Source organism: Pholcus phalangioides, unplaced genomic scaffold (genome assembly GCF_987345545.1).
Source record: "Pholcus phalangioides strain wild (caught in Gottingen) unplaced genomic scaffold, Ppha-v1.0 ptg000011l_1, whole genome shotgun sequence".
NCBI lineage: Eukaryota > Metazoa > Arthropoda > Arachnida > Araneae > Pholcidae > Pholcus > Pholcus phalangioides.
Window position 1 is genome coordinate 61,602,311 of NW_028301604.1, and position 27,744 is coordinate 61,630,054.

The 27,744-nt window shown below is 35.0% G+C and overlaps 1 protein-coding gene and 1 long non-coding RNA gene across 3 annotated transcripts in view; one reads left to right on the forward strand and one right to left on the reverse strand.

Annotated features, from left to right (window-relative positions):
- Positions 1-277: 277 nt before the first annotated feature.
- Positions 278-27,744, reverse strand: part of LOC149080668 (E3 ubiquitin-protein ligase MARCHF8-like) — a 121,496-nt gene continuing 94,029 nt past the window's right edge. Inside the window, exons 1-12 of one of the 2 annotated variants that reach the window (XM_089239859.1) lie at positions 20,986-21,554; positions 17,161-17,278; positions 15,232-15,359; positions 10,935-11,053; positions 8,267-8,427; positions 7,099-7,197; positions 6,032-6,131; positions 5,878-5,941; positions 5,678-5,729; positions 1,151-1,179; positions 977-1,049; positions 278-732 (exon numbers count right to left, since the gene is read on the reverse strand). In XM_089239859.1, coding sequence (XP_089095985.1) covers positions 481-732; positions 977-1,049; positions 1,151-1,179; positions 5,678-5,729; positions 5,878-5,941; positions 6,032-6,131; positions 7,099-7,197; positions 8,267-8,427; positions 10,935-11,053; positions 15,232-15,359; positions 17,161-17,205 — 1,122 coding nt within the window. In that variant the 5' untranslated portion in view covers positions 17,206-17,278; positions 20,986-21,554 and the 3' untranslated portion in view covers positions 278-480. Of the gene's footprint in view, positions 733-976; positions 1,050-1,150; positions 1,180-5,677; positions 5,730-5,877; positions 5,942-6,031; positions 6,132-7,098; positions 7,198-8,266; positions 8,428-10,934; positions 11,054-15,231; positions 15,360-17,160; positions 17,279-20,985; positions 21,555-27,744 lie in introns of those variants that run through there. The other variant, XM_089239857.1, reaches the window with a different exon arrangement.
- LOC149080669 (uncharacterized) lies at positions 17,663-18,902 on the forward strand. The gene is made up of 2 exons (XR_016193612.1): positions 17,663-17,750; positions 18,823-18,902. It is a non-coding gene; the product is annotated as an uncharacterized LOC149080669 (long non-coding RNA).

Below are 27,744 nucleotides of genomic sequence, written 5' to 3' on the forward strand. Positions count from 1 at the left end.
GTCACTATTTAATTTGTTATTCAGTCACTATTATTTGATTCATCAATTTCTTCTGTGACACATATTACAGTAAATTTTGTAACCATTTCAACCAGTTGCAGTGATAGTTATTCATACTAATTTTATCTTTCACTATCAATGTAGAACCCTTACAGTTCAGTAGAGTACACTAAAAAATGTAAATTAATCTGAATAAATATTATCGTAAGAAACTTATAACAATTTTAACATTAATTAATTTAATTCATAATCCTAATAATTCATCATTAATTTTGTTCAATATTTTATTTCCAACAGAAAAACAATTTCCATTTTACATACATCAATGATTATTTGCTAATAGATGTGTGAGTCAGGATTTTACTTACAACATGAAATTGCAAAAGAAATAAAAATCATAAATCTTTGACTAGCATCTTTATGAACAAAACTGAGAGAAAAAGTATGCATATTTCAAGAACTCTTCAGTACAATCAAAAATTACATGGCAAAAGACTGATTGTGATGAAAGTTATGTAAAGTCATTTTAGAAAATGGTGCGGGTGAGTTTTTTCTGTTGTTCTGTTGCTCTTTGCTTGCAAAACCAGTGATTTTATTCCTTTTCTTTCTCTTCTTTTTACAGGAAAAACAAAGATCGAATAATCTTGTTTCAAAGAAATCATAGACTGTTAGGAGTGAAATTCCTAACCAAAGTCCTACATATCCACCAACAAAGCTGAGTATACCAATAGGCTAAATAAAGAAGAGACACTTATAACCAACTAATGCAGTATAACAGAAAACATAGTAAATAATACAATATATATAAGTGCTATTACTTTATTAATTTTTTTATATTATTCGCATCCCCCCTCCTCAAGAATATTTTCTATCAACTAATATACATCCAAATACAAATATAAATGCCATCAAAAAAGATCTCACTAATATAAGCTTCCATTTTCCTTGATTACATTGAAGGTATGCAATGACTCACCTCATAGCGGCGTTTATAAGTGAAGGTTGTAATTTCCATATTGTCAAAGATGATTTGAACTAATGTTTTACACCTATGTAACAAAGTAAAAGTTAAACTTCTTTGACAATTTTGGTAAAAGGCAGCTTTAATATAAGTGCATGTAATGGGAAATGTATATTTGGATACACTTACGATAGATCATTAGAATAGACACATGCCTTCTGGGAAAAAAGAAAAGATTATGAGACAATATTCATAAGATTAACAAAAATTTCTGTATATGCAAGTATAAAATCAATGTAATTTTATTTTTAATTTTTGATCTGAGTGTTTAAGTCATAGCTAGTAGTCTAGTCTCATTGAAGGAAAAGTGTGTTTGAAATAGTTAAAACTGGTAGTAGAATCAATATCAGTAGCAAAGTAAATTTTCAGATAATGCAAGGTTGGGTTTAGTTACAAGGCCGTAACTAGGTTGGGGCAACTGAGGCACTGCTCAGGGCCCCGAACCGAATGGGGGCCTCACAAAAAATGTACACTTATTTTTCAATTTTTTTCTTCTTTAAGTGGCCGCAAGAAAATGTCTGTCCTGGGCCCCGAGATGGTATGCTATGGCCCTGTTCTCATCAATGGTGGGAAAAGAATGTATAAAATGATTTTATGAAGTTAATTACAGCAATATGCGAAGTAGTAAAAGTAAGTCTACACTCATATACAAAGTCTTAGAGCCCATGTTCTGCAACTTTCATCTATGAAGAGTTTACGTCGCAGAACACATCCACACTCATATACAGAATTACACACCATGTGTTCTGTGACTTGTTGCTCAGCAAATTGAATGATTTGTTGTGCGACTTTGTATACGAGTGTAAACACATACCCTAAGCAAATCTCCTATGCATTTTTGGAGGGTGTTCAAGCTTTATGTGCAGGAGTCTATGGGGTCAACAAGTCTCCTTCACATTTCCAGTCATACACGCTTCTAGGGATATGGAAGATGCACATATTTCGGGAGGGAGGGAGAATGCCCACGCACATCTCTCCCATATTTCAAGTACTACGAATGTTTAGGAGCAGGGCCATAACTAGGTTTGTTTTTTCAGGGAAAGGCAAACGTGATTTTGCCTCCACGTTAACAGTACTTGATTATTTTATAGCAGTGTACTTTTGTAATAGAGTCCATACCTTTCGAGCTGTTGTGCCATGTTCAAGGCTTCTTTGAAGCAGACGTTTCGTGTACATCTTCAATGCTGTTTTCAACAGGCAAGGAGACCAAACGACCTCCTTCTATGACTTATCTACTGACCCTTTTACTGAAAATGTGGAAGAATCAATCTCATCGTTGTGACGTCGAGAAAGTGATGGTGTGATGTGGGGGCTTCTGATTAGATGGGTGGGGATCAGTATATTTTGATTCTCCTCTCCCCACAGCATGTAATGCATGGGCCCACCCAAGCGTTTCAAGAAAAGAGGGGTCTCACGAAAATGAGATCTGGTTGAAATTTTCAAGAGTAAGCATGTAAACTTGCTTGATAGGGCCTCAGAAAAATCACTCAGCCCAGGGCCTCATGATGCTTTTAAGATGCCCCCCCCCCAAATCAGCCGTCCCCTGAAGACTGCCAACCGAAACAACTGTCCCATCCTAGTTCAAGCCATGTTAAGAGGTAATAAAGCCCCCCCCCCCACATTTCAACGAGTATGCTCACCTGCATATATTTCAAAGGATACTACACATTTCTGGAGATACAAAACTCAGGACGCATATCTAACGCTGTGGTTATAGTAGAGCAAAAATATACGATAATAGTGACTAGGAAGAAGAAAATGCGTATATGAGTGGAGGAAGAGATGTCCGCACATTGTAGAAGAGTAGGATGACAGAGAGAAAATATGGTCAGAGGGGTCTGAAATGTAAAGGTGTGATAATGATGATCTCTCCGCAGAAGGGGGAAAGGAAAATAAATGGAGAAACAGACCAATCAGCAGATAGCAAAACTCAGCAGATCGAGGTGAAAACAAACTGGATTGTTCAATTCGCTCACCTCTTTTTCTCGTTGCTTGAGTGTGAGGTGTCGAACAAAACAATACAATTGCTTTTGTCGCTAGTCTATTATGCACTTTTGTACCTCAGGGTCACCTCGCTATGTGTTTGGCCTAAGAAGTAAGCAAGTCTTGCATTTTTGCATTCTGGGAGGCAGGAATAGGAAAAAAAAAATTGCCTGTGTTCCAAGGATTGTCAATTGCCCCTGTGCCATTTATGAGCAATTCGTGTGTTTGAAAGGCAGTATAGTGATAACCTCCGTTTTCAAACATGTGAATTACTGTGCTACCACTGATAACACAATAAATTACTTTCGTCACTAACAATAATGAATGCAAGTTTTCCGCTGTTGGAACAAGAATAGCTCAAATAATGATCATAAATTTGATTTAACACCATCTAAACTATTTATTTAAATTTGATAATTCATTTTTATCTTGTCGAAGGCTCGTTGGCCAGCTCTTGGCCACCCCTGCCATAAAGTATGAAGGAGGGAAGAGAGAGCACTCAAATGTATTTTTTCTCCAATCTACTCCTCAGTAAACTCACCTCGGTAAGAGATTCAGTTAAATAAATAATAATAATTAAGTTATAATCACTTTTTTTTATTCATGAATTAATAATATTCAGTTAATAATCAATCTGTTGGATGGATTTACACGTAGATCAGGGCAGTAACTAGACTGGGGTAACTGGGTCCTGAGCCAAAAGGGAGACCCACAAAAGTTTACATTTGTTTGGCATCACAACCCTTTCAAAAAGTCTGCTCCTGGGCCCTCAGAAGGCACGCTACGGCCTTGTTTAGTTATATTATAAAATCTACATTCATAAGGGCACAGGAGGAGTCTACTAACTGAATTCAGTACATTGGTTTCTGATGTATTTTAGAGATACGAATTATGCGTGGCTGTTATTATTATACAAGGTTTGAATTGCTGTGGAGACCAGGGATACTGACATGATGAAAAACATTGGGGGGCTTAAAGTTTAAGTCATTCCGTATATATATGGGATTCAAGCCCATGCAGAGGAGGAGTGCATTGCATTGTATATTCAATAATTATTGGGGGGGGGGGGCGCTCAGAAACCCTCAACTCCAGAAATCTATGTGATACCTTATTGTTTTCTTTTTAATATTTAAAAATACTGTTTTTCTGATCGTCTTTATATACAAAGAATGGTGATGGTGTGGAAAAGTATTAAATTCCAAACTTCAGTAAATTCACCCACCACATCATGGCACAAGCACAAGCATTCTACTTTTGGTCACAGTCGGATGAAACAGAATAGACAAAAGTTATAACATAATTTTATATCCGAAAGTCAATGGTTTACTTGTTTACAGTACAAGGTGGTCTAAAAGACAACAGCTCCAGCTTCTTAAACTACTCCAAACTCAACAAACTTAAACAAAAAACTCCAAACTCCAGCACTAGTACAACTGCACCATATGTGAAACATAAAGAGGAGCCTGTGTGTCTCTGGTGTATTGGTTAGCGCACTAGCCCAGTATGCAAGGGGATCTAGGTTCGATTCCCGGAGGAGACAAATAATTTTTCTTTCTAAGTATTTGTTTCGGCATAACATTCAGAAAATTCAATTTCTCAATATAAAGAGGAGCCTTGGTAGAATAGCATTCTGTAATTACTACCAAATGAACAGTTGTAAGTGAATGATAATATTAACGATTGTCTGATACAATAATTGATGAAAAGAAGTAAGCTTTTCCTCTTAAACCTGAGGGGTTCACAGATAGTTGGTTCCCTGCAAGCAAGTTGTTATCACCAAGACTTAGTAGACACCAAGACTTAGACATCATAAAAGTGACCCAAGAGTGTTAACCACAAGGGCAGAGCACAACTTGGCATTTGACAACATATTACCATATTCTGAATTACTTGGGCATTGAGCTATCATGTTCTGAATTTATCACACAGAGTTACTTTGCTAAAACTTGGTGCATCAAGAGAGTAGAACCTTTGGTTCAAACGATTTTTAGTCTAATTTCCTAGATTTTTTTGTCTAATATAGGCTTTAAAATTGCGATAAATCATGGTGCACAAACTTTGAACTGGGGGACCAACTTGGCTCTTTTAAGAATTTTATCTGACCTGTGAAGCAATTTCGAAATATTAAAAATATATCATTGTATAAAAATACACTTTAGGACGTGCACTTAAATGTAATAATATGTATACAAAATAGGCGCTGGAATAAATTATGATAGATATTTTTAAGAAAACTGGCACATAAGTCAGGTAAAGATCAGAATTTATGCTTTTACCACAGCATCTATATTCTTTTTAAAAAAAGCACTAAAAGAAGAGTAATTTTGGTCTTTTAATGCTCTATCCTCCAATTATGCTGCTACAACATACTTCTAAATGTTGAAATACATTACAGAAAGTAAACATTTTTCTAAACCAACTAAATTGTTTTTGTGAGATTATTAATCCTTTTACAGAGAATAATTTATAGATTTGGATATAGTTGTCACAATGAATAACAGAAAAATATAAGCATATATATATGTCTAACCATAACATTCCAAGAAATCCCTATTGTTTAAACTTAATCCATTGAAAAAATGAGATCTGATACCGAAGCAGTGGGCAGGACGATAAAAAATGGGGGGTAAAGATACTTTGTAACAATTTCTTTGCGAAGAAGCTCTAACTTACTCTGGAGCCTTCACTACTTGATTCTTGGACTTGTGCTTCATATCTTCGCATTCTGCATGTAGATATTTGTAGTGTAAATCTCATATAGTCATTTCAATAGAATTATTATTTTACACTGTTACACACATATAATATCAAGTGGTACGAGGATATACAAATGTATAATAACTCAATTTTATATGAACAATTTTAATTCTTACTGGCAGGGTGATGAGCACTGTTCATCACATTCTTTTCGGGCCATTGAGAGAAAATCAGAAACACCTTGAAAAATAAACCATCAGCAAATCTTGGGCTCAAGTACTCATTTGGTTCATACAAAATATTTTACAAATAAATAAAGAAAAATAATACCTTCTGGGCAATAAGTGTTATTATGTGGATAGTCAATTCTATAATCTGCACAACCAAACAATGCAATTGATTTTTCAAGCTTGCACTTCTCATTGCACATCTTGAATAACAAATTGAAAACAGAACAAAAGTTAGATGGAAAAATCGTATTCACGTATTCACAGAGAGAAAAAGTACAAACTTCACTTCCGGGTACAAAAACAGCAAAATAATAAATGACAAACAGAAATAACCATAACTGAAACATTTTAACAAACAACTTGAAAAGGTATGTAAACTTCTTTTGTCATTTCATTATATATAGACCTATACGGTCTATATGTATATTACTGTTATAGGCCTGAGATCAGCAGTTTTTAGTTTTTATCAATAAATTCTAGATTCTACCAAATCAGGTGGTTGAAGTATGAAAAGTACTGAAATACCTGATTTATAATTAATAATTAAAAGTATTATGATATATAACTAATAATTAATGACTTGTGATGCATAATGAATGGATGAATAAATGTTGACATTTATTAGTAATGCCTGAAATAGAAATGTTTAAAAACATTTTCCTTAGTTTTACCATATCTTAATGTGGTAAAAATTCACTATTCAAGTGCGAAAACATTCACAAATCGATATACTGCATTTATTTATTGTATACTGTAATTACACATATAAATTTCATCAATTGTGTTTTCATTACAAACTCTTAAAAATTTAATTACATTTATTTAGTTCACATTATTCATTTCAATATTTGTAGCAGTTAAATACATCTACCCATTTCATTGGCTCTATCAAAAATCATTGCAAGCTTTGATTTATTTCAACTGATGATTTGAAAATTAGTCTCATACTAATCATTCAACAAGACATTTATAGGCTCTATAACAAATGTGTGACAACAACAATAGTTCACTAAACATTTTTATGTTTAATTAGTTTAATTTACTTCTGAACTTCAGTATATTTGCATATTTATTGAACAACAAAAATCTAAACAGTTATGAAAAAATAATTTGTCTTTAAAAAACAGTAACAGTAAATTCATGCATATCACTTTAGAGAATACTCACTTTTTCTGTAACTGGACCGTATCCACCATTAGCTTTCCATTGTGAAATGTAATCAGTACAATTGCTTTTAAAAGGTCCTGGTAACAAGTTTTTATCAGACTGAAAGCAGAAGTGTTGAAAATATCAGAATAACTGCTGGTGGAACAGATTGTTTCTTAGAATGACTGTTTTCAAGTTTGATATCTTAACATAGTTTCATAAAGGGCTTATTTTTGGCATTTTCCAACCTGAGGCAGATATTATTTAGCCACCCTCAAGATGTAACTATGTGTTGTATATTCCATGTATATAAAGAACCCTGTGTTTTCCGATTCTTGGAATGTGCTTGGAAATGGTAGTGTAAATATAGGTTATGCTATCTGGGGGTCACGCTGTCTGTGCGTAGGTGTGTGTAAAAGAAACCCATATACTCACATCAGTTGAGGTTTGTCTTTTGCAAAGGGTGGCAGCAGCTCTTATCTGCTCACCAATTTAAATAAATTCTCAATTTTCTTCATGTTATAGAACTGCTGCTTAGTCTGCGCGTCATTACCTTAGTTAAAAAATTCTATGCATTAAATACAACTACCTATTTGAAAAAATATTTTCTTTTTTTCACCTTTTCTCTATTAATATAATATGAATGAGATATAATACAACAAAAATTTAAATCAGCAAATATAATCATTTCTTTGAACATAAAAAATGTAAAATAATTTTTAGCCACATCCAAATAATGTTCAGTAAATAAAAATAAAAATTAAAACTCTGATACTCAACTCTAAATTATTTTCTTCTAAATAATAATTTATTACACAGTTATAATTAATGCTACAAGCATAATTCCATTTTCTATAGATTAAATAGGTAAGTTTGGCAATTAATCCTCACTCACACATTTTTTAAAATGATTTTTAGTTTTGTGACTTGTTATTGAATTTGGCAAGATTAGAAGGCTTCAACAAATAAAAATATGCAGAAATACTGCATGCACTTCAATAAAGTATTTTTGTTGAATATCATTATATTTTCAAAGTGCTTTGTAGAATTAACAATCTATTACACAACTAGTTAATGGTTCAAATGACTGAGCTTGAAAGTTTTAATGACCATCCATTAATGCATCAATTAAATGCATTTGTCAGCTTGAATCTTACAATTCTATGAACTGTACATAGAGTTCACTTACAAGACGAATGTACATCCTATATATGTTGCCCAGATTTAAAAAATATCCTTCTGAAGCAGGTGATGGGATATGATATGGGGAATGTATGCTCATTTGTGCTCCCCTTGATAAATGTGATGGATGATACTCTCTGACTTCCAAGTTCAAAAGAAAGCTGATCCCTATTCAAAATAAAATATGTAATTAAAATAGTAAATTAACTTCTTCCAATTAAATACAGAAATTATTGAGTTTGAGCTAGTAATATTAACAGGGCTGTAGCATGGTGTTATCAGGGCCTGGACACACTTTTCCTTGACACCCCCTTGAAAGAATTACGCTCAGAAAAAGGAAGGGTTTGCCTCCTCTTCTCATTTTGCAGATTTTTCAAATAAGAAACTCAAAATTTCTAAGAAATATTCAAAATAAGTGTAAATTTTTTGTTAGCCCCCCATTCAGCTTGGAGTACCAGGGTATTGCCCAGCTGTCCCAGCTTAGTTATGGGCCTGGATATTAAGTAAAAGATACTAATTGCAAAAAATATATAATATAGGTAATAAGTGCATTGCCATTTTTAATTATGGTGATAACTAGGGTTTGAATTTTTATGACATGTCATATTATTTTATGAAAAGTTAAAATTTCAGGCTTTTTTGTACTATTGGTAATATTTTAAGCTTTTTTTGTGTTATTGGTCATTTATTACCAACAATTTTAATCTGTAGGAATTTTACAAGACATGCCAAGCATGTGCAAATGATAAAGATCTTATTCATTTGGTTATTCATTTTTGAGCTCAATGCTCTTTCGTCATACTTGAAGCCTGGACCGTAACTTCCTGTCAAGATAGACAAACTTGATTTTACCATCGTTCTCTCCATCACTAAAACTCCATAGCTTCCCAACAGTATTTTTATCATTATGTTTTTTGAAGTATATAAAAATAATTTTTTCAAATTTCACCCTTAAAATTTGTTGCCCTCTCAAGCCTGGGAAAATTACTCCTTTGTCTTTCTGTCTAGTTCTTGTTCTGCCTGAAGTTGAGTTTCCAAAGAATAAAAAGTTATAGAAGTTTTAAGAGTTTTGTGAGAATATTTTTATTACCAATGCACTTCAGTGAAAATCCTTTGTATAACGATTTTTACATTCTATAAAGATAATACTCTCTGGTCCAGATGCACTTTGTGCAGTGTAAGTAAATTACATCTATAACAATAAATCCTTTATAACAATGGTCTCTGGTCCATTGAGTAGTTATATTAGCGTTTTACTGTATTTTATTTATTTATTTTGATTGGACTGAACACAACATATGAAACATACAATCAGAACTGAAAAAAGCACAAAAAAAAAAAATAAAACTCCACAAAAAATGACATTATGACGACACAGACACTCTGTGACCCCAAGGGACTGAAAGTCCTTCCAGTGGGTCAATATAAATTAAATTAAAGAGTTAATTGCATTATGCAACAGCCTTGTTACAGTACTAATTGGTTAATATATTTTATTAAGTCACATAAATATATATTTTTAGATATTTTTTAACTGAAGAAAGAAAACGTATATATTTACATATAAACATATACAATTAGTCAGTTGACATACACAGAATTCACGTACAATCATATATTCACATGTATTTTTAAGTTGATTACTGGAATGGTTATATTTTTGAAGTTTTTAGAATGAATTATTTTAATTGTGTTGTTTTATGATCTATTATTGTGTAAAATATGTTTAAGTTCTAGGACAAGGAAGCGATTCAATATGTAGCAACATTGCAATTCAGCTAAAGAAAGAATCAATGAAGAAACCAGGTCTCTGCTTTATGACAAGGCTTCTTTAATTATTGCTGCATTTGGAAATTTTTCCAAATTTTTAAAAGATCTTTGCGAAGATAATGATTTCTTCTTTAAATTTCCCTTTGAAAAAAAAAAAAAAAATCGCAGCGGTTTATAAACCTCTGAAAAGTATCTCACAACTCTGAAACCTACTAGGAGTAATTTCATAAGTTTGGTGTGGGTTTTCATTTGAATTTTATGAGATAATTTCAATTAAAATCATTGATGTTTATTTTTTAATTTGATATGATAAGAAGCAATAACTGAAGCAGAAGAGGTGAAACAATGAGGAAAATTATAAGGTCATATTTTCATATTTTAAGGTCATACATCTATGTTTTTTAGGTTATAAAAATCTTAGAAATATGCAAGCATTTAAGTCATACAAGTCTCCAGGCCCATAGAAAGAAATTTCATTTGGAGGGGACCACTTTCATATTTTGGGTGCGACCAAAGTGACAGAACAATAGTTTGCTCATCTTTTTCCCCTTTTTTTTGGTCATTTTCTCACATTTTAGGGGGGGGGGACACCAGTCCCTCATGCCCCTCCCCTCGCTACAGCCTTGCTGAGCCCTAGTGATAACAAATGTAATGAAAATGCTCCAATAATACTTTCAAACATACTAGAAGTATTCTGAAAATATTATTACAAATAACAATTGAAACAATCTAAAATTAAAATATGGCATTGTATGACATGAAAAAAATTAAGTCCACATTTCAAAAATTTTTGCTGAAACTTTCTGAATTTAACTTGATTCATTTAGATTTTTAGTTTTGATTCAGTGTCTTTTATATATTGCTAAAAGAAAATTATAAAACAACCAATATTTTGGAATACCAACTTGCAGAAACAGGTACCGAAAGAGGATCAGCATTAGGTTGTCCCACCAAAGAGTTGTATACAAAGCAATTGAATGGAACTTCCCTTGAAAAGCTTAATGCTGGCACCAAATAAGGTTTACTGCAACATGATATAAAGTAAAATGATTAATAGCAACAATCAAATATTTCACAGAGGTTTTATGAGAACTTTCAATTGTTATAATGGTACACAGCAGCATTAGAATTAAAATATAAAAATCACTGGTCCAATATGAGGACCTACTGGTCCGCAGACATCTTGGCTGGTCCAATAAAGCACAACTAATGATTTTGTGTGTGACTTTATCGAAAAACAAGTGTGGTGGTTTGAAGAGAGGCATTCTTTTTTAAATTACATTTTCAGAAAACATTCTGCAAAAGATATTCATTAAGAAATAATTAGAAGAAAATATCTTCATAAACGCACATCTTTATTTTTTAGTATATTCAGCAAAAAAAGGCATTTTCAGGTATCAGGCCTGCCAAGACACTAAAAAAAAAGAACACTTGAATGTGCTGTCTATGCACCTTCAGAAATAAGGGCGAAAGGAACCAGCCATAAAATATTTTTGTCAGATGGAAAAGATAGAAAAATTAATTAGATGGATCCTAAAGGATTGATAATCAGCCGAAAGTGATATTCTAGTACAATGATTTTTTTTAGACAAAAATTCAATAAAATTTCAATTTAATTCATAAAAGATTAAAGTGCCATGCAAATGCTGAAAAAAAAATTATGATTCATCAAATGTATGCAAAGGATTGAGGCACCAGATGGTAAATATTCTGTATGTATGTATATATATATGTTATGGTAAAACCCAGAAGTAAAAACCCAAGAGTAAAACCTAGTTGTTAAGGCAAGACCTAGGTTTTACCAAAGTGAGTTTAGTAGAAGCTCAAAATACACTTATAAACGTTTTTATTTTGGACTTTTGCAATGTCAAAGCCCATTTTTAGCCCTTAACTGGCCTTGTGAAAATTTTGTGTGTGATTGGTGTCGTGGGGTCGTTTTGAACCCAGCGAGTATTAATGCATTTTAAAAATCAAGAAAAAGAGTCTTCATAAAAGCAATGGGTTTTTACACTTCATTGATCTGGCAATTAATTCACTGAATAAGTTTTTCAAATTTCTTTAATTACTTTCCCAAAATTTTTGTTATTAACATTCGAAAGAAATGGAGGGATATACAACACTTTAATTAAAAAATAATAATATCTACCATATTTTCACAAGTACCAAAATCAGTCTTATTCTAAATCGGTATAAACAACACTATGACATGTTGATCACACAGATCTTAAGTACAATTAACTAACAACACTATACTCATGCTCACCTCAGGTATCCGATGTTTCATGACTAGAGCCCGGATTATATGCAAATGCAATTTTTATTTTTGTATTAAAAAAAAAAAAATCATTTTTGGTTGTACAATCAGCAGCGGCGTATTTACAGGGGAGCTTAGCAGGCTATAGCCCAGAGCTTGAAGTTCAGAGGGGCAGCAAATTTGAGGAAAGAGTAGCCAAGAAAATTAGTAGAATGGAAGAAGGGCGGGAAAAAAAATAGAAAAACTTCAATATAAATCCACCTCTGCTCGTATTTATATTGAGCAAGGGACTAGGTCAGTGAATGAGTGACCCAGAGAGTTTGCAAGCACGCGAGTAAGCAAAAGAATGACTTAGAGAGTGGGAAACGTGTATGAAGAAAAGAATGATCTAGATGAGTGCGTGCATATGTGTGAATGACCAAAAGAATGAACCTAGTGAATGTATAAACGTGGAAAAGAGTGACCTATAAGGCAAGGAAGCATGTCAGTGAGCGACCGAAAGAGTGATCTATAAGGCAAGGAACCATGTCAGTGAGCGACCAAAAGAGTGACCTAGAGTGTGCAAGTATGTGAGTGACAGGGAATTTTTCAAGTGTAAGCGAATAATATTTTGGTACTAATACCAAAATATTATAAGTATAATATTATATACCAAAATACTATAAAAAAATCGCCCCCTTCAGTTGGCGCCTTCTGCAGCCACGTAGTTCCGAAGCCTCCTAGATACTACTATCTAGGACAGTGGGTCTCAACCTTTCGGAGCTCGCGGCCCGGTTAATTTCCTTCATGTGAGTGGAACGCCCGGTCATACACACGACTAATGTGAAATAAATGGGTAAAAATGAAACGGTGAACCTTTCACGGCCCGGTTTGACTGATGTCAAGGCCCGGCGGTTGAGAATCACTACTATGGGGCAGTGGTTCTCAACCTTTGGAAGCCCGCGGCCCAGTAAATATCTTTCTGCGTAAGTGAAAGGCCAGGTCATACACACAACTAACGAGAAATTAATGGGAAAAATGAAACTGCGAATCACTCACGGCCCGGTGTGACTAGTGTTAGGGCCCGGTACTGGGCCGCGGCCCGGCGGTTGAGAAACACTGATCTAGGAGGCTTTGGTAGTTCGAAGGATTCAAGACGGCCCTGCGAAAAAATTCCAACTACTTCTCGTTTTTCTGAGGCCCTCTTCTCTTGAGGCTCCCGGGCTGTGTCCGGGTGTACCATGCGTTAAGACGGCACTGCCTCCGCCTATGCCTGCGAGTGACCTATAGCGTGTTTAAGTATGTGAATGACCAAAAGAGTGACTTAGAGACACAGGTGTACTTGTGGGGGGGGGGGCAAGCGGGGTATAGCACAGGGTGGTGAATTCGAGGAAAGAGTAGTAAAGAAAATTAGACTATGTGGGGAGAAGGGCGGCAAAACTCGTATAGCCCACTGGTGGCAAAACCATAAATGCACCTCTGACAACCAGCACAGAAAAATTCTCTTTGCTTTGCTGATAATTTTTTATACTTTGCTTGAATTTTAAAATTAACCATAGATTTTTTTTAGGGTATTTTTGGTGAAACAAATATGTTTGTTCACCAAAAAGTCCTAGTCTACCTCTCACTGTGGCCTTGTAAGAAGTATTTAATGTGATTTGTTCTTTGGACTCGTTTTACCTGCCGTAAAGAGGGTAAAACGAATTCATAAGAACAGGGTCATTTTAACATAAAGGCTCACCGGGGAACGGACCAGGTAAGGGGATGCTTAGGGAGTGAGGGCCACTGAGACCTTGTATGTAGCAATTAACATCAATTGTGTCAGACTTGAGAGGAACTCAATTCGCATTGCTCGGGCCTAAAGCCGGGTCCACATCCGCTGCGCTAAGCGACACAGCAGAGCACAAAAATTGATAGCGGCTTTTAGTGCCGCAACTAGATGCTTGGTCAGCTGGAGCAAGCACGAATTTTGGCGCTCCCTCGTAATGTTGAAGGTGAGGTTTAACGGTGAAATTTCACCCACTCTGGTCCAGCGTCCGGGGCACCAGACCTACCTGCTTCCCCTTAGTTGCAGCCCTGACGGCTTAAAAGAGATCAGAACATTACTAGAATAACTTTGAGCAGAGCGAGGTTCAAGTGGTCGAGCAGCTTGTTGGAGTGCACTCTAGTACTAATCATTACACCGTGTAATGATTGGTACTAGCAGGTACTTATACCAGACAGCGATGCGCGTCAAAAGAAGAAAACGCCGCCATCCAAATAGAATGTGCCAGTGGATCGCGCTGTTCTGAGAACGCGGACAGCTACATTATTTTGAGCTGTTCACCGTCCACATCAACCACGCTATGGGCAGATTCACCTCAAAAAACGGTTTACCACTGTGCAGGGCTGCAAGTGTGGATCCGACTTTGAGCCCATGATGCTGTCAAGATGATCTTGCATAGGAATAGGATTCTTTATCGTACACGCACTTGATTACTACCATTCTGATCTGTGTTACGGTGTCCCCGTCCCAGAGGGTGATATAGTTCAATTTGAGAAACACAGATCTAATGGAAGTTCAAGATGAATTTGTTCCAAGAAGGTTTCCTAGTCAATACGATCTTGCTGAGTCTACTCTACGCATGCTGCCTCGTATCTTGAGTGATTTGCCGAGTTTCTGCGTAATGTAGATTGAATGACAAGTAACGTGATAAGCAACGTGTTTGTGGTTCGAGGGGGATACATCTGATGTCTGTTCATAAGAGAAACCAGTGCCACGTCTCCTGAACCATGTGTGGTGGAAAGCTGTCACGCTACAATGACAACCGGTTTTTGTGCTGGTGTTCCTCGACAAACTCGAACATGCGGTACTGAGCAAATACCCTTGAGAACAACGATTACATCCACAATTCATTTATCAGGTATCACTATTCATAAGCATAGTCACCTAAAGTGACCGCAATGGGATATAATCGGATTGATATTACCTGCAATTTGTTGTTTCCCCGTCCGTTTCTATTTCGCATTTTTCAACGAAATCACGATAATTATGACCGAGGATCTGTTGTTCGTATCTGCTCAGTTCCCGGAAAGATGCTACAGGAATGAATGGAACCTGCAAGGTTTCAAATAATGCATCATTTAAACATTTTTTCGTGCTTATGCTATTTTGTCTGTATATTTAACGTATCAAATATCTATTTATTCACATTTCTAAGCTATAATGAAAATATAACGAATTCCTATTAGAATAGAAATCAGATAAACAGGTCGAGATTTTACTGATCTCTCATCGTATAACATGAAATGTTTTCAATTACGTTTAAAACCGTAAATAATGAAAGATTTTTAAATACAATTTTTTTTCACAAGTAAAACAGAAACAGATTATCAAAGCACAAACTAAATTTTTTTGAAATTTCAAAGGCTAAGGATTGCTCATCTGATTAGAAACAGTTACGAGCGTTCAAAGTGAGCAAACTTTGTTCAATAAAAGACTAAATATTTGATATTTGCGAATGACTTAGAGGAGAGATTAATGCAAGTATATCATTGGTGTTTCTCTGATTGCTACATTGAGAATCAGAAATGGAGAAATAGAGGTCTTTGATGTCATGGAATTGATTTTGGAGCATTTGAATGAAGCTACAGAGTAAGAGTTCTTATTGATATATGCATATTGGGTAACTTGCAAGAACTTGACGGTAACTTGCCATATGCTATCTTGCGTTACAATTTCTTTGTTACGTAGTTTACAGGTAGTATTCCGTAAAATGCTTTAATTTGTTTACGAATTTTTTTATGTCTAGTTTCACCCCCCTGTGAGCAAATAATAAATGTGTATTCACACAGCAGGTTTCAGTGAGCACTTGTGCAAATAAAATACCACCTCCTTTAAAATGAGAAATCTGATTACGTGTTGAGAAGTTCATTTCCTACGACATCAAAGGTAAGAGGCTGTATCTAAATTTTGAATAAATGTTTTGTAGACTATATAATGGAAGATAGATAATTCATCTCTTTTCAACGCAATCCTTTCTTTGAAGAGTGTGATACTATTTATGTGTAATTTCGTATTTTTGCTGCATGAATAACAAAATGCAGTATCACATTTTTTTAAGACATAGAAATTTAGTTTTTGTGGATGTATCTGAATGTTTTTCACATTGTTTTTTTTTTTTTCGTGATGAGGATGACATATTCAATAAACCAATTGAAATTTGTATGTATCTTTTCCTTAAAGAACGAAAATACGCGTTTATTCCTTTAAGCGGAATTTACGAGATATTTCGCCTCCTTAAAAACCTCTTATTTCAGCATTGACATGATATTTTGTAAAATATCATGTCAATGATATTCATAAATATCAAGTTTGCACCTGTTGAAAATCAGAAGAAAGACTTTATTAAGAAAGATATGGCATTTTAAAGAGTGTTTCGAATTTCTACCCCCTGCCCCGGAAGGAAGAATCAGCACGAATTTATCATTTTATATAATGCGTATATTTCTGTGAAATCAATATCAATAATGATTTTTTTTCCTCTCACGGTAGAAGAGGCATGAAGTTCACTGAAGTATGTATCTTTTAGAACCGAATTTCTTGTTATAAACTCAACGAAAGGCTCGAAATGATACATATTGATGAAATTTAAACCCTTCATGGAAGCACGAAAATAAGACTTGCTAACACACAGTTGAGAAAAATTGGATCCTATTTAGATAGTGCTACTGAGAGGGTAGCCACACATTGAGAACAGCGGTATCTAGTGGGGGAAAGCCAATGCTATCTTTTAGGCTCTTCTTAGGACTCAATTTTATTATTTTTGAAATTATCTGAAATCGAGAACAGCAACAATGAAACAAAAAAAAAAAAAAAAAACGTGTAAAACAATTAAATAATCAGAACTTTCACAAACCTGAATACTGTCATTCACTAACCGGCAGAACTCGGTATAATTCATGCAAAACTCAGGGTCAGAATCCGCAGTACCGCATTTTTCTGGGTATAAAGCGCAATAAGCAGTAGAACGAATTCTGAAATTAATAAAAGGAAAATACCAATTTTCATAAAATACTGCCATTTTTAGTAATTTCTTATTAATTCTACTTACTATCGTTTCTTTAGACATCACGACATCTACAGTCGTTATGACTACATCGGTAGAGCATCCGACCAAAGGAATATGATATCCAGTGCTTGAAACCAGCTTGGGCAGCTGCTTTACGGCCGTATTCACCAACACAGTTTCAACAGCAATCGCAGGTGGAAGGATTGAAGATCGAAACGGATTGGTTAAATTAAGGATTTTAACCAATCCGTGTCGATCGCTGATCGTTTAACCTGCGATCGCAGTTGAAACTGTGTTGGTGAATACGGCCGTTAAAGGTTAGTTGCTGAGACCGTCATGTGAGAAAGCCTTTAGTCGTGCTTTTTTGAATTTATAATTTTTATTTCAGATATCGTTTTCTGATGTGACCAAGATTGAGCCATCAAAGAAAAATAAACGTAAGGTCGGTACATTGTACCAGATTTATTGGTTTTATGATACGAAATTGCAAACTTGGTATGCTGTATATTGTGTCGGTTCAACAATTTGGATGTTGACACGTAAGTGCTGAATAGCTTGTTCCCCCATATTTCCTTATCCATTAAAAACATTATCGACACATCACATTGTTATTTATTTTCAATAAATCCAAAAACGGCATGGTATAGCTGATACACGTTACTGTCACCATACAGTGGCGCCAAAATTATGACTCGTATATTTATCGATTCGATTTTTTCAAGGCTTCAGTGTTAAACAGATAATATGCGTGTAGTGGGACATTGCGTGTTGCCCTGTCATGTATACGCTTATGATCGTTGGAAATCGTAATGAAGATTGATTCGGCTCAAACGGCTGGAAATGTCTTTGTATTTTGTTTAAAGATCCTAAACTGAATGAAACTCAAAGTAGCGCGTTCACAGTCCGATGTATCTACTGCTGAGTACTTTTCCTCGAATGCAAACATGTTATAAAAGCGTATCTTTGCCGTATGGCCCATTGAACTTCTGATTGATGCTGATAATTTTTTTTTCTCTCTCTCTCACTTACACACACAACCACAGAAAATAACCCAAGGCCATTTTATAATACATGCAAATGTGAAAGCCGTGATTTAAGGCAATTTTATTCACAAGAGGGAGTGGAGTGCCCATATAGTCCTGCATTTTCTCAAATAATATGCGTGTGTGCTTATGTATTTCATATTACAGGCGCAGGGACATAGCATACGATATAAAAGAGTGAAAGAAAAATTCTTTTAGACCATAAAATTACATTAAGGAAAGATATAAAATAAATAACTTGTTCATTGTAGTCTTCTGAAGTCTTCTGTTTCAAATCAAAATGAGTTTCGAACTCTATATTTCCAGTAATAAACCGTATTCCGACTGCTGGAATTATTATTTGAATGGATGTTACCTACCGCTTGAGTAAACAGCATCATTATTGAAACATGCTTCTACTGATTGAAAAAAACCCCCAAATATTTATAACATCGATTCGCTAATAGCTGTTGGTTTTATATTTCAGGGTCATATACTACGACTTTCCTCAAAATTCAAGAATGAACTTTTCTCTGTTTATAGAAACTCAAACTGTCAGCAAAATGCGGTGAACAAACAACAGCGCTAAAAGTGTTAATCATTACTGTAAAAATACATGCATTTGAAAATACTGTATAAAAAGCTATTTTTGTATTTATTTCACAATAAATTTCGTCACTTTCATTATCTTTACCTCAATTATGCTAAAATGCGTTGGGAGAGAAAAAGAAGAATATCAGTTTACCGTAAGGAGCCTTTTAAAAAAAGATTAGGTGATCTTACTATCGTTCATCGTTTAGTGATACGTACCGAACTGAATTTTCTAGTTGAGATTTGAGATAATTTTCAAACTGACAAATCCTATGCCTCATGCAATATAAAAATGATTTTTACAAGGAAATTTTCTATCCCGCGTGTTGCTTTTGAAAGGTTATGCTTACTATGCATACATCTGTCAAGATGATTATATAACAGCTTTGCGCGGTTAAAATCAGCTGGTTCAGTCATGTGTTTAAGTGCATTTTGCTATGCTTTCAATGAAACATGATTTCTGCATAGTCAAGAAGCATCATTATCTTGTAGAATCATTATCTCGTAGAATCATTATATTGTATAGGATCATTGTCTTGTAAAGTGAACATACGTCCAATTAAACCGGGGTGAGATGGGACAGCCTGGCAAACTCGTCAGCTCTTCTTGTCTATAATTTATTCAATTTTAATAAGTTCACAAACAGCAATCAATATCTCAAAATATCCTCATAATAAAACCTCCTCCACGCTTCACTATTGAAATGCAAATAGAAGACATTCCTTCACAGATGGATCGTCGTACAAACCTGTGTCTCTTTGACTAAAAAAAATAACGCAAATTTTGATTTATTTGTGAAAAGCACATTTTATCACCGATCTGGAGTCCAGTTTTTGTGTTATATAGCCCATTGTAGCGTTTCGTTTTATTAACAGGCTTACGTAATGGTTTGCGAGAGCAACTCAATTTTTTCATCCATTCGTCATAAGGCTTTTCTTTGTCGATTGCATCAAAGAAACTAGAATCTTGTTAGCTGTTTGAATCTATTGCGCTTAGAACACACTTTGATATGCTCATCACTCATAAGGTCACTCGAGTCTGCCTACATCACGGACGATCCCGATAACACTTGGTTTTCTTGACAGTTTACTGAAGACCACCAAGGGAAACATCCTCGAGACGAGTGATTTTTCTCAAACATAATTATGAATGACATTTTTTAAAGAGAATGTGGCAAATCATTTTCCAATCAAAAATTCTTTTTTATCAGAACCACTTTTCAACCAATGTTCAATTTTCACAGACAAAATCGTTTCGTATAGTAACAAGTTTTAGTCTTTCACAATATTTTGTTCTGACGAATGGGTTGTGAAAAGTATGAACCAAAAGTAAAGCATGCACCTGATGTCACCGTGACACAACATAACGTATTTTGCATATAAATGCTTGATGCTTTTCTGGAGATTGGTTTCTTAAAGAATGTTAGAATTTTTTTCCCCGAAACCATTTTTTTTTCAAATTAAATTCATAGTGTGATTAAAATGATTAGAATGTCTGTGGATAGCATAAAAAATATACAGTAGCGCTCAAAAGTCTTTTGACAACAATAAATTTGCCTACGAATTTTGTATTTGAATTTTTTAATGAAACCCATCCTGTGAAACCTTGCTTATTTACACTTTGTAAAATCAGAAAAAAAATCATTTTTATGGTTTGTCAAGTCTTTTGACACAAATAAAACAAGAATTTAAATAACTAATAAATAGTCAAATCCGTCATGTCATGGGGATTATAATAATAAAGTAGAATTATGTTCTAAAGTTATTTAGATTAAATTATAATTTTCTAATTAGTTAAGAAATTAAAGTTAAGGGGGTAGGTCGTGATGAGAGGGGACGGGATGGGTTCAAGAATCACCCAGGTTCACTGACAATTGCATTACAAGAACATATTAAAATAAGATCTGACACGATGAGTCAAAAACCAAACGACATTTTTATAAATTATGATGGTTGCATTTATTTTAGATATTCAGATTAATTCATTAAGGGGCCCCCCTGAATAGAACATAGATAAAAAAAATTTCTCAACATACAGCATATAGATCATCCGAACTTACTAAATTACGAAAGCGGTGGTCAGCAGTTCTATCACAAGAAAATCAACACTCCTTATTGTTCTAGCAGGAGTCCTAGATACCCTCGAATAGGAATCATGAGCGTCCTAGTCCGTTTCAGTTGAGGCGATGGAATTATATTGGGGCATCTCGATGGACGCGTTATTGGCCAGAAAGTTCATCCGAAGATCCTGGATCACTGTAGAACCGTTGAGGCGTCCGTATGTATCCGTAGGTAATAAGGGGGGGGGGGGGTTGGAAGAATCGGATAGACGAGCAATTATTACAGGCATCCCCATGGACGCGCTATCAGCAGATCAGGACCTCGGGAAATCTACAGCGACGGTAGGCTTTTGAAATGTTCTCATGGACGCACTAACCGCAACAGAAGACATCTACAGGCTGGCTTGCTATTCTTTTTCAAATTCAGTAGAATATCACACAGAATCAATTAAAATGTAAGAAAGGGTACACCGGTTTCTGAAGTAGCTTAAACCCTCACAGCTACATTATTGAGAACTGTCCCTAGGAGATGCGCCAGGAAGACTGCCCAGAACAAGAACACACGCTCCAAGGTTTCTAGAATATATAGCACACGCTCAGCGTTCTCAGGAGGAAAAAGAAAAGGCAGGATCGAAGTCGATTGGTTAAAAAAGCGTTTAGAACCCCTAGGGCAAGGGGGTTCCTCACAAGGTCAAGGACATGGCATCAGTAGAGCCCGGAAGTTTAGGCACTAAAAATGGTCAAAATAGGCAGGCGTAATAGCACTAAAAATAACTAAAATAGGCACTAAAAAAAGGCAAGGATTTATGATTTATTGAAGGAAGGAAATGTAGCTATTAGAGTTTATAATAACTACATTATTATCCACGTTAAATTGATTTCAAGCCCAAAATGAAGTACTTGAGGTCCCTCGGGTCAATTTCAGGGACACCGAAGGGAAAATGATCTGTGGGGATCCTTCGAGTTGCTAATAATTCTCGTTAACTTGAAGTATTATTTGGAATAATCACTATCATTTCGATAGTTTAAACATAGCTATCTTGTTCTATTGTTGTAAAAAAAATTTACCTATTTTTATATTCCCACATATGCGGCACTCCTCCAATCGTGGGGCTCTGTGTGGCCATATCTGTCACACACCCCTGTGGGCGACTCTGGTCAATTTAATCGAATACCATAAAATATGTATGTAAAATAAATCGCCATGGTTGTTTGCAGTACATTTATGATGTAAAAAAAAATCAAAACCATACGAACCCCCAGAGCCCTATTTCCTTCTACCCCGCCTTGTGTGAGTCATGACGTCAACTGATGACCTCTTGGGATAGCCATCGGTCAGATATACATATACAATGCAGTCCAATGCCTGAGCGAGACATATAAAGTGAAGCATGCGGAGAAACAAATTTCTAATTTCTAATTTTCCTCTGCTTTTCTAACTTAAACTGCGTTATCTGAAACACCACGTCTAACACCATCCGGTCAAACCAAAATTAACTCATGGCAACATAAAGTTCCTTATCTCTCAGATCACTTATTTGCGATTAAATGGAGCTGGAGGGGATGTGGGGAGGGACTTTCTGATGAAAATTAATACTGACAGTTGGAAATTTTTTTAAAAAAGCATTTCTTTTGTTCTCAATGCTTAAAATATCCAAGTTTTGCATATAATGCCCTCTGAAATGCGCCAATAAACTTAAAACTATGTTGAAATAGGCATTTATGGCGGAAAAAGTTCAAAAAAGGCATTTTTACAGAAAAGCTTGAAAATAGCCAAAAAAAAAGGCATTTATGGCATTTTGTCTGAACTTCCAGGCTCTAGTCATCAGCAAAAACAGGAATTCAAGGTGTGTATGATAAAAGGGCATGCAAAAGAATGGCAAGAGATGTTGACGGTGAGGGGGAAGGGGAGAAAAATAGAAGCTATATTGTATTATGAAAAAGATAATAAAAAACAGCAGCGTCCTCCTGTGTCTGGTTGCCTGGCTCGAACATCTCCGAAAATTAGAATGTACAAAATGGCTGAAACTACAATAAATATACACAAAGAAATGTAAAAATTTATCCATAAAATTTCAAATCAACAATTAGTCAAATCTTCATTGGAAAACCTTTGGATGGTATGACTACTTCCCATGTTTTGGTATGCACCCAATAATTTTGTCCCATGGTCAGTGGGTATTTTTTTCAATTTTTTTTTCACACAATTGAAAAAAAAACCGTCGAATTTACATAATTTCTGACTCCAACTCGTCTATCGAACTGAATCCATAAATATGTACTTGATGGTATAGTTATAGCCAGGACCGCAACTAGATGCTTGGTCAGCCGGGACAAGCACGCATTTTGGCACCCCCTCATAATGTTTAAGGAGAGGTTAAAGAGAGAGATTTGCGCTGCCTCTAGTCCGGCACCCGGGGCACCAGACCCACCTGCACCCCCCTAGTTGCGGCCCTGGTTATAGCTCTGACTTCACCACCCATAAAACCTTTATTTTGTTGCCCTTCAGGCATGTCTAATACAGCGTTTCTTAACCTTTCCCTACCTATGCCATCGTCGCGGACCACAGATGGTCCGCAGGCCAGACTTGATAAAATTATTCATCCGTTGTAATTGATATCAGTAACATCCATATGGGTTGAAATAAAATTATACCTTGATACTTGGATTCACCATAGATCATCGACTAGAATACAGGAAATTGCAGTCTTAAATACGGGATATCACTAAATTTTGCCAAAAATTGGAATTTATTGCTTTAAATGCAATTTGCTGATTACTGCTAAAATTGCTGAAGGGTGTGGAAATAAGGAGCTGCTACAAATCGCAATGGACAAAAATGGACAGTATTTCCCGAAAAAAATATTCAAATGATCTCATGACCATATTTCATGGAAAAAAATACGGTAAATTGGGATATTAAATCATCATCATAGTCATCATCATCACCACCACCACTATCATCATTATCATCAACCATTTTCAATCCATCCACTGCTGGATAAAGGTCTCCTCTAAATTTTTCCATTTTTCGCTGTCTGATGCTTTAGCTTTCCAGTTGACACCAGCCACTTTTCTGATCTCGTCAATCCATCTTGCGTGGGGACGCCTTCTCGGACGTTTAACACCACGGGGGTACCAATCTAGAATACTTGTAGTCCATCTGTTGTCTTGTCTTCTTGCAATATGTCCAGCCCATTTCCATTTTAGACATTTAATTCTTTCCACGATATAATATTACCTTTGTGTGGTTCCTTATCCAAGTGATTCGTTTTCTGTTTTTTCTTGTGATGCGTAGCATACATCTTTCCATGCTCCTTTGTGTTGTCTGTATATCTGTAGCCTTTGTATCGTCTTGCTTGTGAGTGTCCATGTTTCAGCTCCATAAGTCAGTGCTGGTAGCACACACTGGTTAAACACTTTTATTTTCAGGCATAATGGTATGTGGCTCTTCAGAATTACACAGTATTTGCCAAAAGTGCTCCATCCAATCCTGATCCTTCTGTTCATTTCATTAATGATTAATGATTCCGTTGTCCATGGTAATTTCTTGTCCCAGGTACACATAGCTTTCTACTTCTTCTATCTCTGTGTTATTGAGCAAGATTGTCCTCTTCAATGCAAAGGGGTTGAACAGAACTTTAGTCTTTCGCAGATTCATTTTCAAGCCCACCTGAATACTTGCTTTCGCCAGTTCTTGTATCATTTCTTCTAGTTCGTCTGGATTACTGCTGATAACAACAATGTTGTCTGCAAAACGCAAATGGTTGAGAAATTCTCTATTTAATTCCTTTCTCATCCCAATCCAGTTTCCTGAATACTTCTTCTAAAACAGCGGTAAAGAGTTTGGGTGAGATAGTATCACCCTGTCTGACTCCTTTTCTAAGTTTAATCTTTGCTTTTCCTTTATCCAACGAATCTTTGCAGTTGCTTTGTCATATATTTTCTTGATGATATTGTGATGTAAGTCTTCTCTACCCCAATTACATCTAGAGCTTTAACAGCAGATGTGAGGACAGAGTCAAACGCTTTCTCGAAATCAATGAAGGCCATACACAATGGTAATTCGTATTTTTTGTGTCTCTTTATGAGTTCCCTAATTGTTTGGATGTGTGATCCATTGTACTAATCCACTTTGAAATCCTGCTTGTTCTTTTGGTTGAGCTTCATCCAATTTGAATTCAAGCCTATATGTCAGCACTTCGGTGAAGATTTTATAAATTACTGACAAGAGACTGATTGGTCGATAATTCTTGATATCCTCTTTTTCACCCTTTCTGTAAAGAAGAACCATCATAGCGTTATTCTAATCTTCAGACACATCCGATTTTTTGAGACAATTTGTGTACAAAGCAGCTAGCATACTGGCAAATTCTTCTGCTTCTTTAATAATGTCTATTGAAATCTCATCTTCACCTGGGCATTTCCCTTTTTTCATACATCTTATAGCCTTATAGACCTCTTCCTTCAGGTTGTACAAATACACTACTTGTACAAATTCAGCTCCATTTTCTTTTCTTTCTGCTCCTTTTCCTCTGTTCTGATAAGGATTCGGTTGTCCATGGTAATTTCTTGTCCATGAGTTTTCCGAACTCCGAAAATTAGAGTTATGTCCCGTAATACGAGACACAATTGATCCGTCAAATTGTTTCAGATATTTTACTGGTCCTTGTTTTCAGAAAGTTTGTGAAACACTGGTCTAATAACTTTTGAGCTGTATTCATGGTCATTGTCTTTCTGGAATATCCGCACTAGCTACATGTGTCACGTCGTTAAGGACGATATGTGGTTATGAAATACATTTTTGTAATAAACCTGTCCCTTATGTTTTTCCCCCACAAGGCAAAGAGGACCGATATCTTTAGCAGAGAAGCATTCCGACTCCCACCTTAGTGTATAACAGTAAGACTTATAATACCTTATATAATTTACCTTATAACTATCTATAAGAACCTGTAATCCTCATATGTGTTTAATTACGCTTTCCCTAAAAAAATCCATCGAATATTCATTTTGTTTTAGAGTGTTTATTATGTTTCTGCATAATCCTACCATAAATTCATAATAAATAAGAATTAATTACTTCTACATTTGATTAAACTATATTTCTCAAAACATTTTCGATCCATCGAAAAACAAAAATTAGACAATAAAACCTCACTAACCTCTAACAGACAAATTTCAGCTATTCACAGCTACAGGTATCGATAAATATATCTCTTCCGCTTTAAGAAGTCAAAATCAGGGCAATGCATGCAAATGAGCTGACGCTACAAGCATTATTGCATTTGTCAAAAGACTTTTGAGCGTTACTGTAGTCAAAACATTTGATAGCAAAATTTTGGAATTTAGGATGCATTTCACAAAAATATTACAATGTGGTAAAACATTTATGCACAGTTAATGAACTGAAGGGTGTGGAGAAATAAATTTCTTCAACTATCTATAATAAAAAAATTGACAAATCAATTTATCATCTCTTATTGTTGTTGTACTTCGTTTTTTCTTTTTCTAAAATGTTGCCTTGATTAATGTAATTGGTCATTTGTCACACGGATTTACTAAATATTTAAAATTCAATTGCCTAAATTTTGAATTCTCGAAATAATTATATTTTTTCTAAATGATCTGAAAGCATTCTGCAATTTGCAATCCACAAAATGCTTCTAGACCATGTTGAACTCTAAGACAAAGACCTTTGTCCCCAACCTTTGCTTTGGGTACTATTATTAGCCTCGACATCCGAGACGCGACAAAATTCAAGAATCTACGAGATAACGCTTTTGATAAATTTTTGCTTTCTCAGCAGCTATTTCCATGTGTGAGTAAACTTGTTCTATAATGAGCTTGAACATACATAAGCCTAAATTACAATGTAAATGACAGATAATGAAAGCTATGAAATTGCAGTACGCCAAAGAAAATATTAAAACAATTAGATTTTATTGATTTGAGATGTGGGATTCCATATCAAAGATTATTTCCGAGTTGAATGTGCACGTTCTCGGTTAAACTACTGTGCAAAGCATATACAGTTAACTCTTAATATAACGATATTTTGCGGGCCAAGGAAAAATATCGTTGTAGAGGAATTATCGTTATATCGAGAGGGAACATTGTCATCACGTGCCACAAAATTTATAACGTTGTTGGCACCTTTTTTAAATTCGCGCGTTATTAGTACCATCAGAAAATCACTTTGAAGTATTTATTCGTCGTGAAAAAGTGTAATTAGTTAGTTGAGTAATGAAATTCATTCAGATGCATTGTCCCCTGTAAAGTAGTCCACTGTATTGAACTTTTGTATCTTACTAAGAAAGTGGCAATACCAACAGCTTTATCAACATTGACGGTGATCACACACACAAGTGGTGCAAAACACTGATATTATTAGACGCTCTTGGAACAATAAAGACAAGTGACGAAGTTAAAATTAAATTAAAGACGATTTTGAGTGTTATGAAAAATATATTTTTATACCATTATTTCGCTTTTTGTTTCAAAATAGCTTTAAAAATATCGTTACAGAGGGATTTATCGTAGTAGAAGAAATCGTTGTATCGAGAGTTGTTTAACATTTGACTATACGAATAAGGTTTTAAAAAATATCGTTGTAGAGGGATTTATCGTTGTATCGAATTTCATTGTAGCGAGGTTTCACTGCACTATAAAAGGACAAAAATTTCTGATTTTTATTCTAAGTTAATTACTTAAGAATTCGAATATGTTTACTTGTTTATTTTAAAGTGTTATACAAAT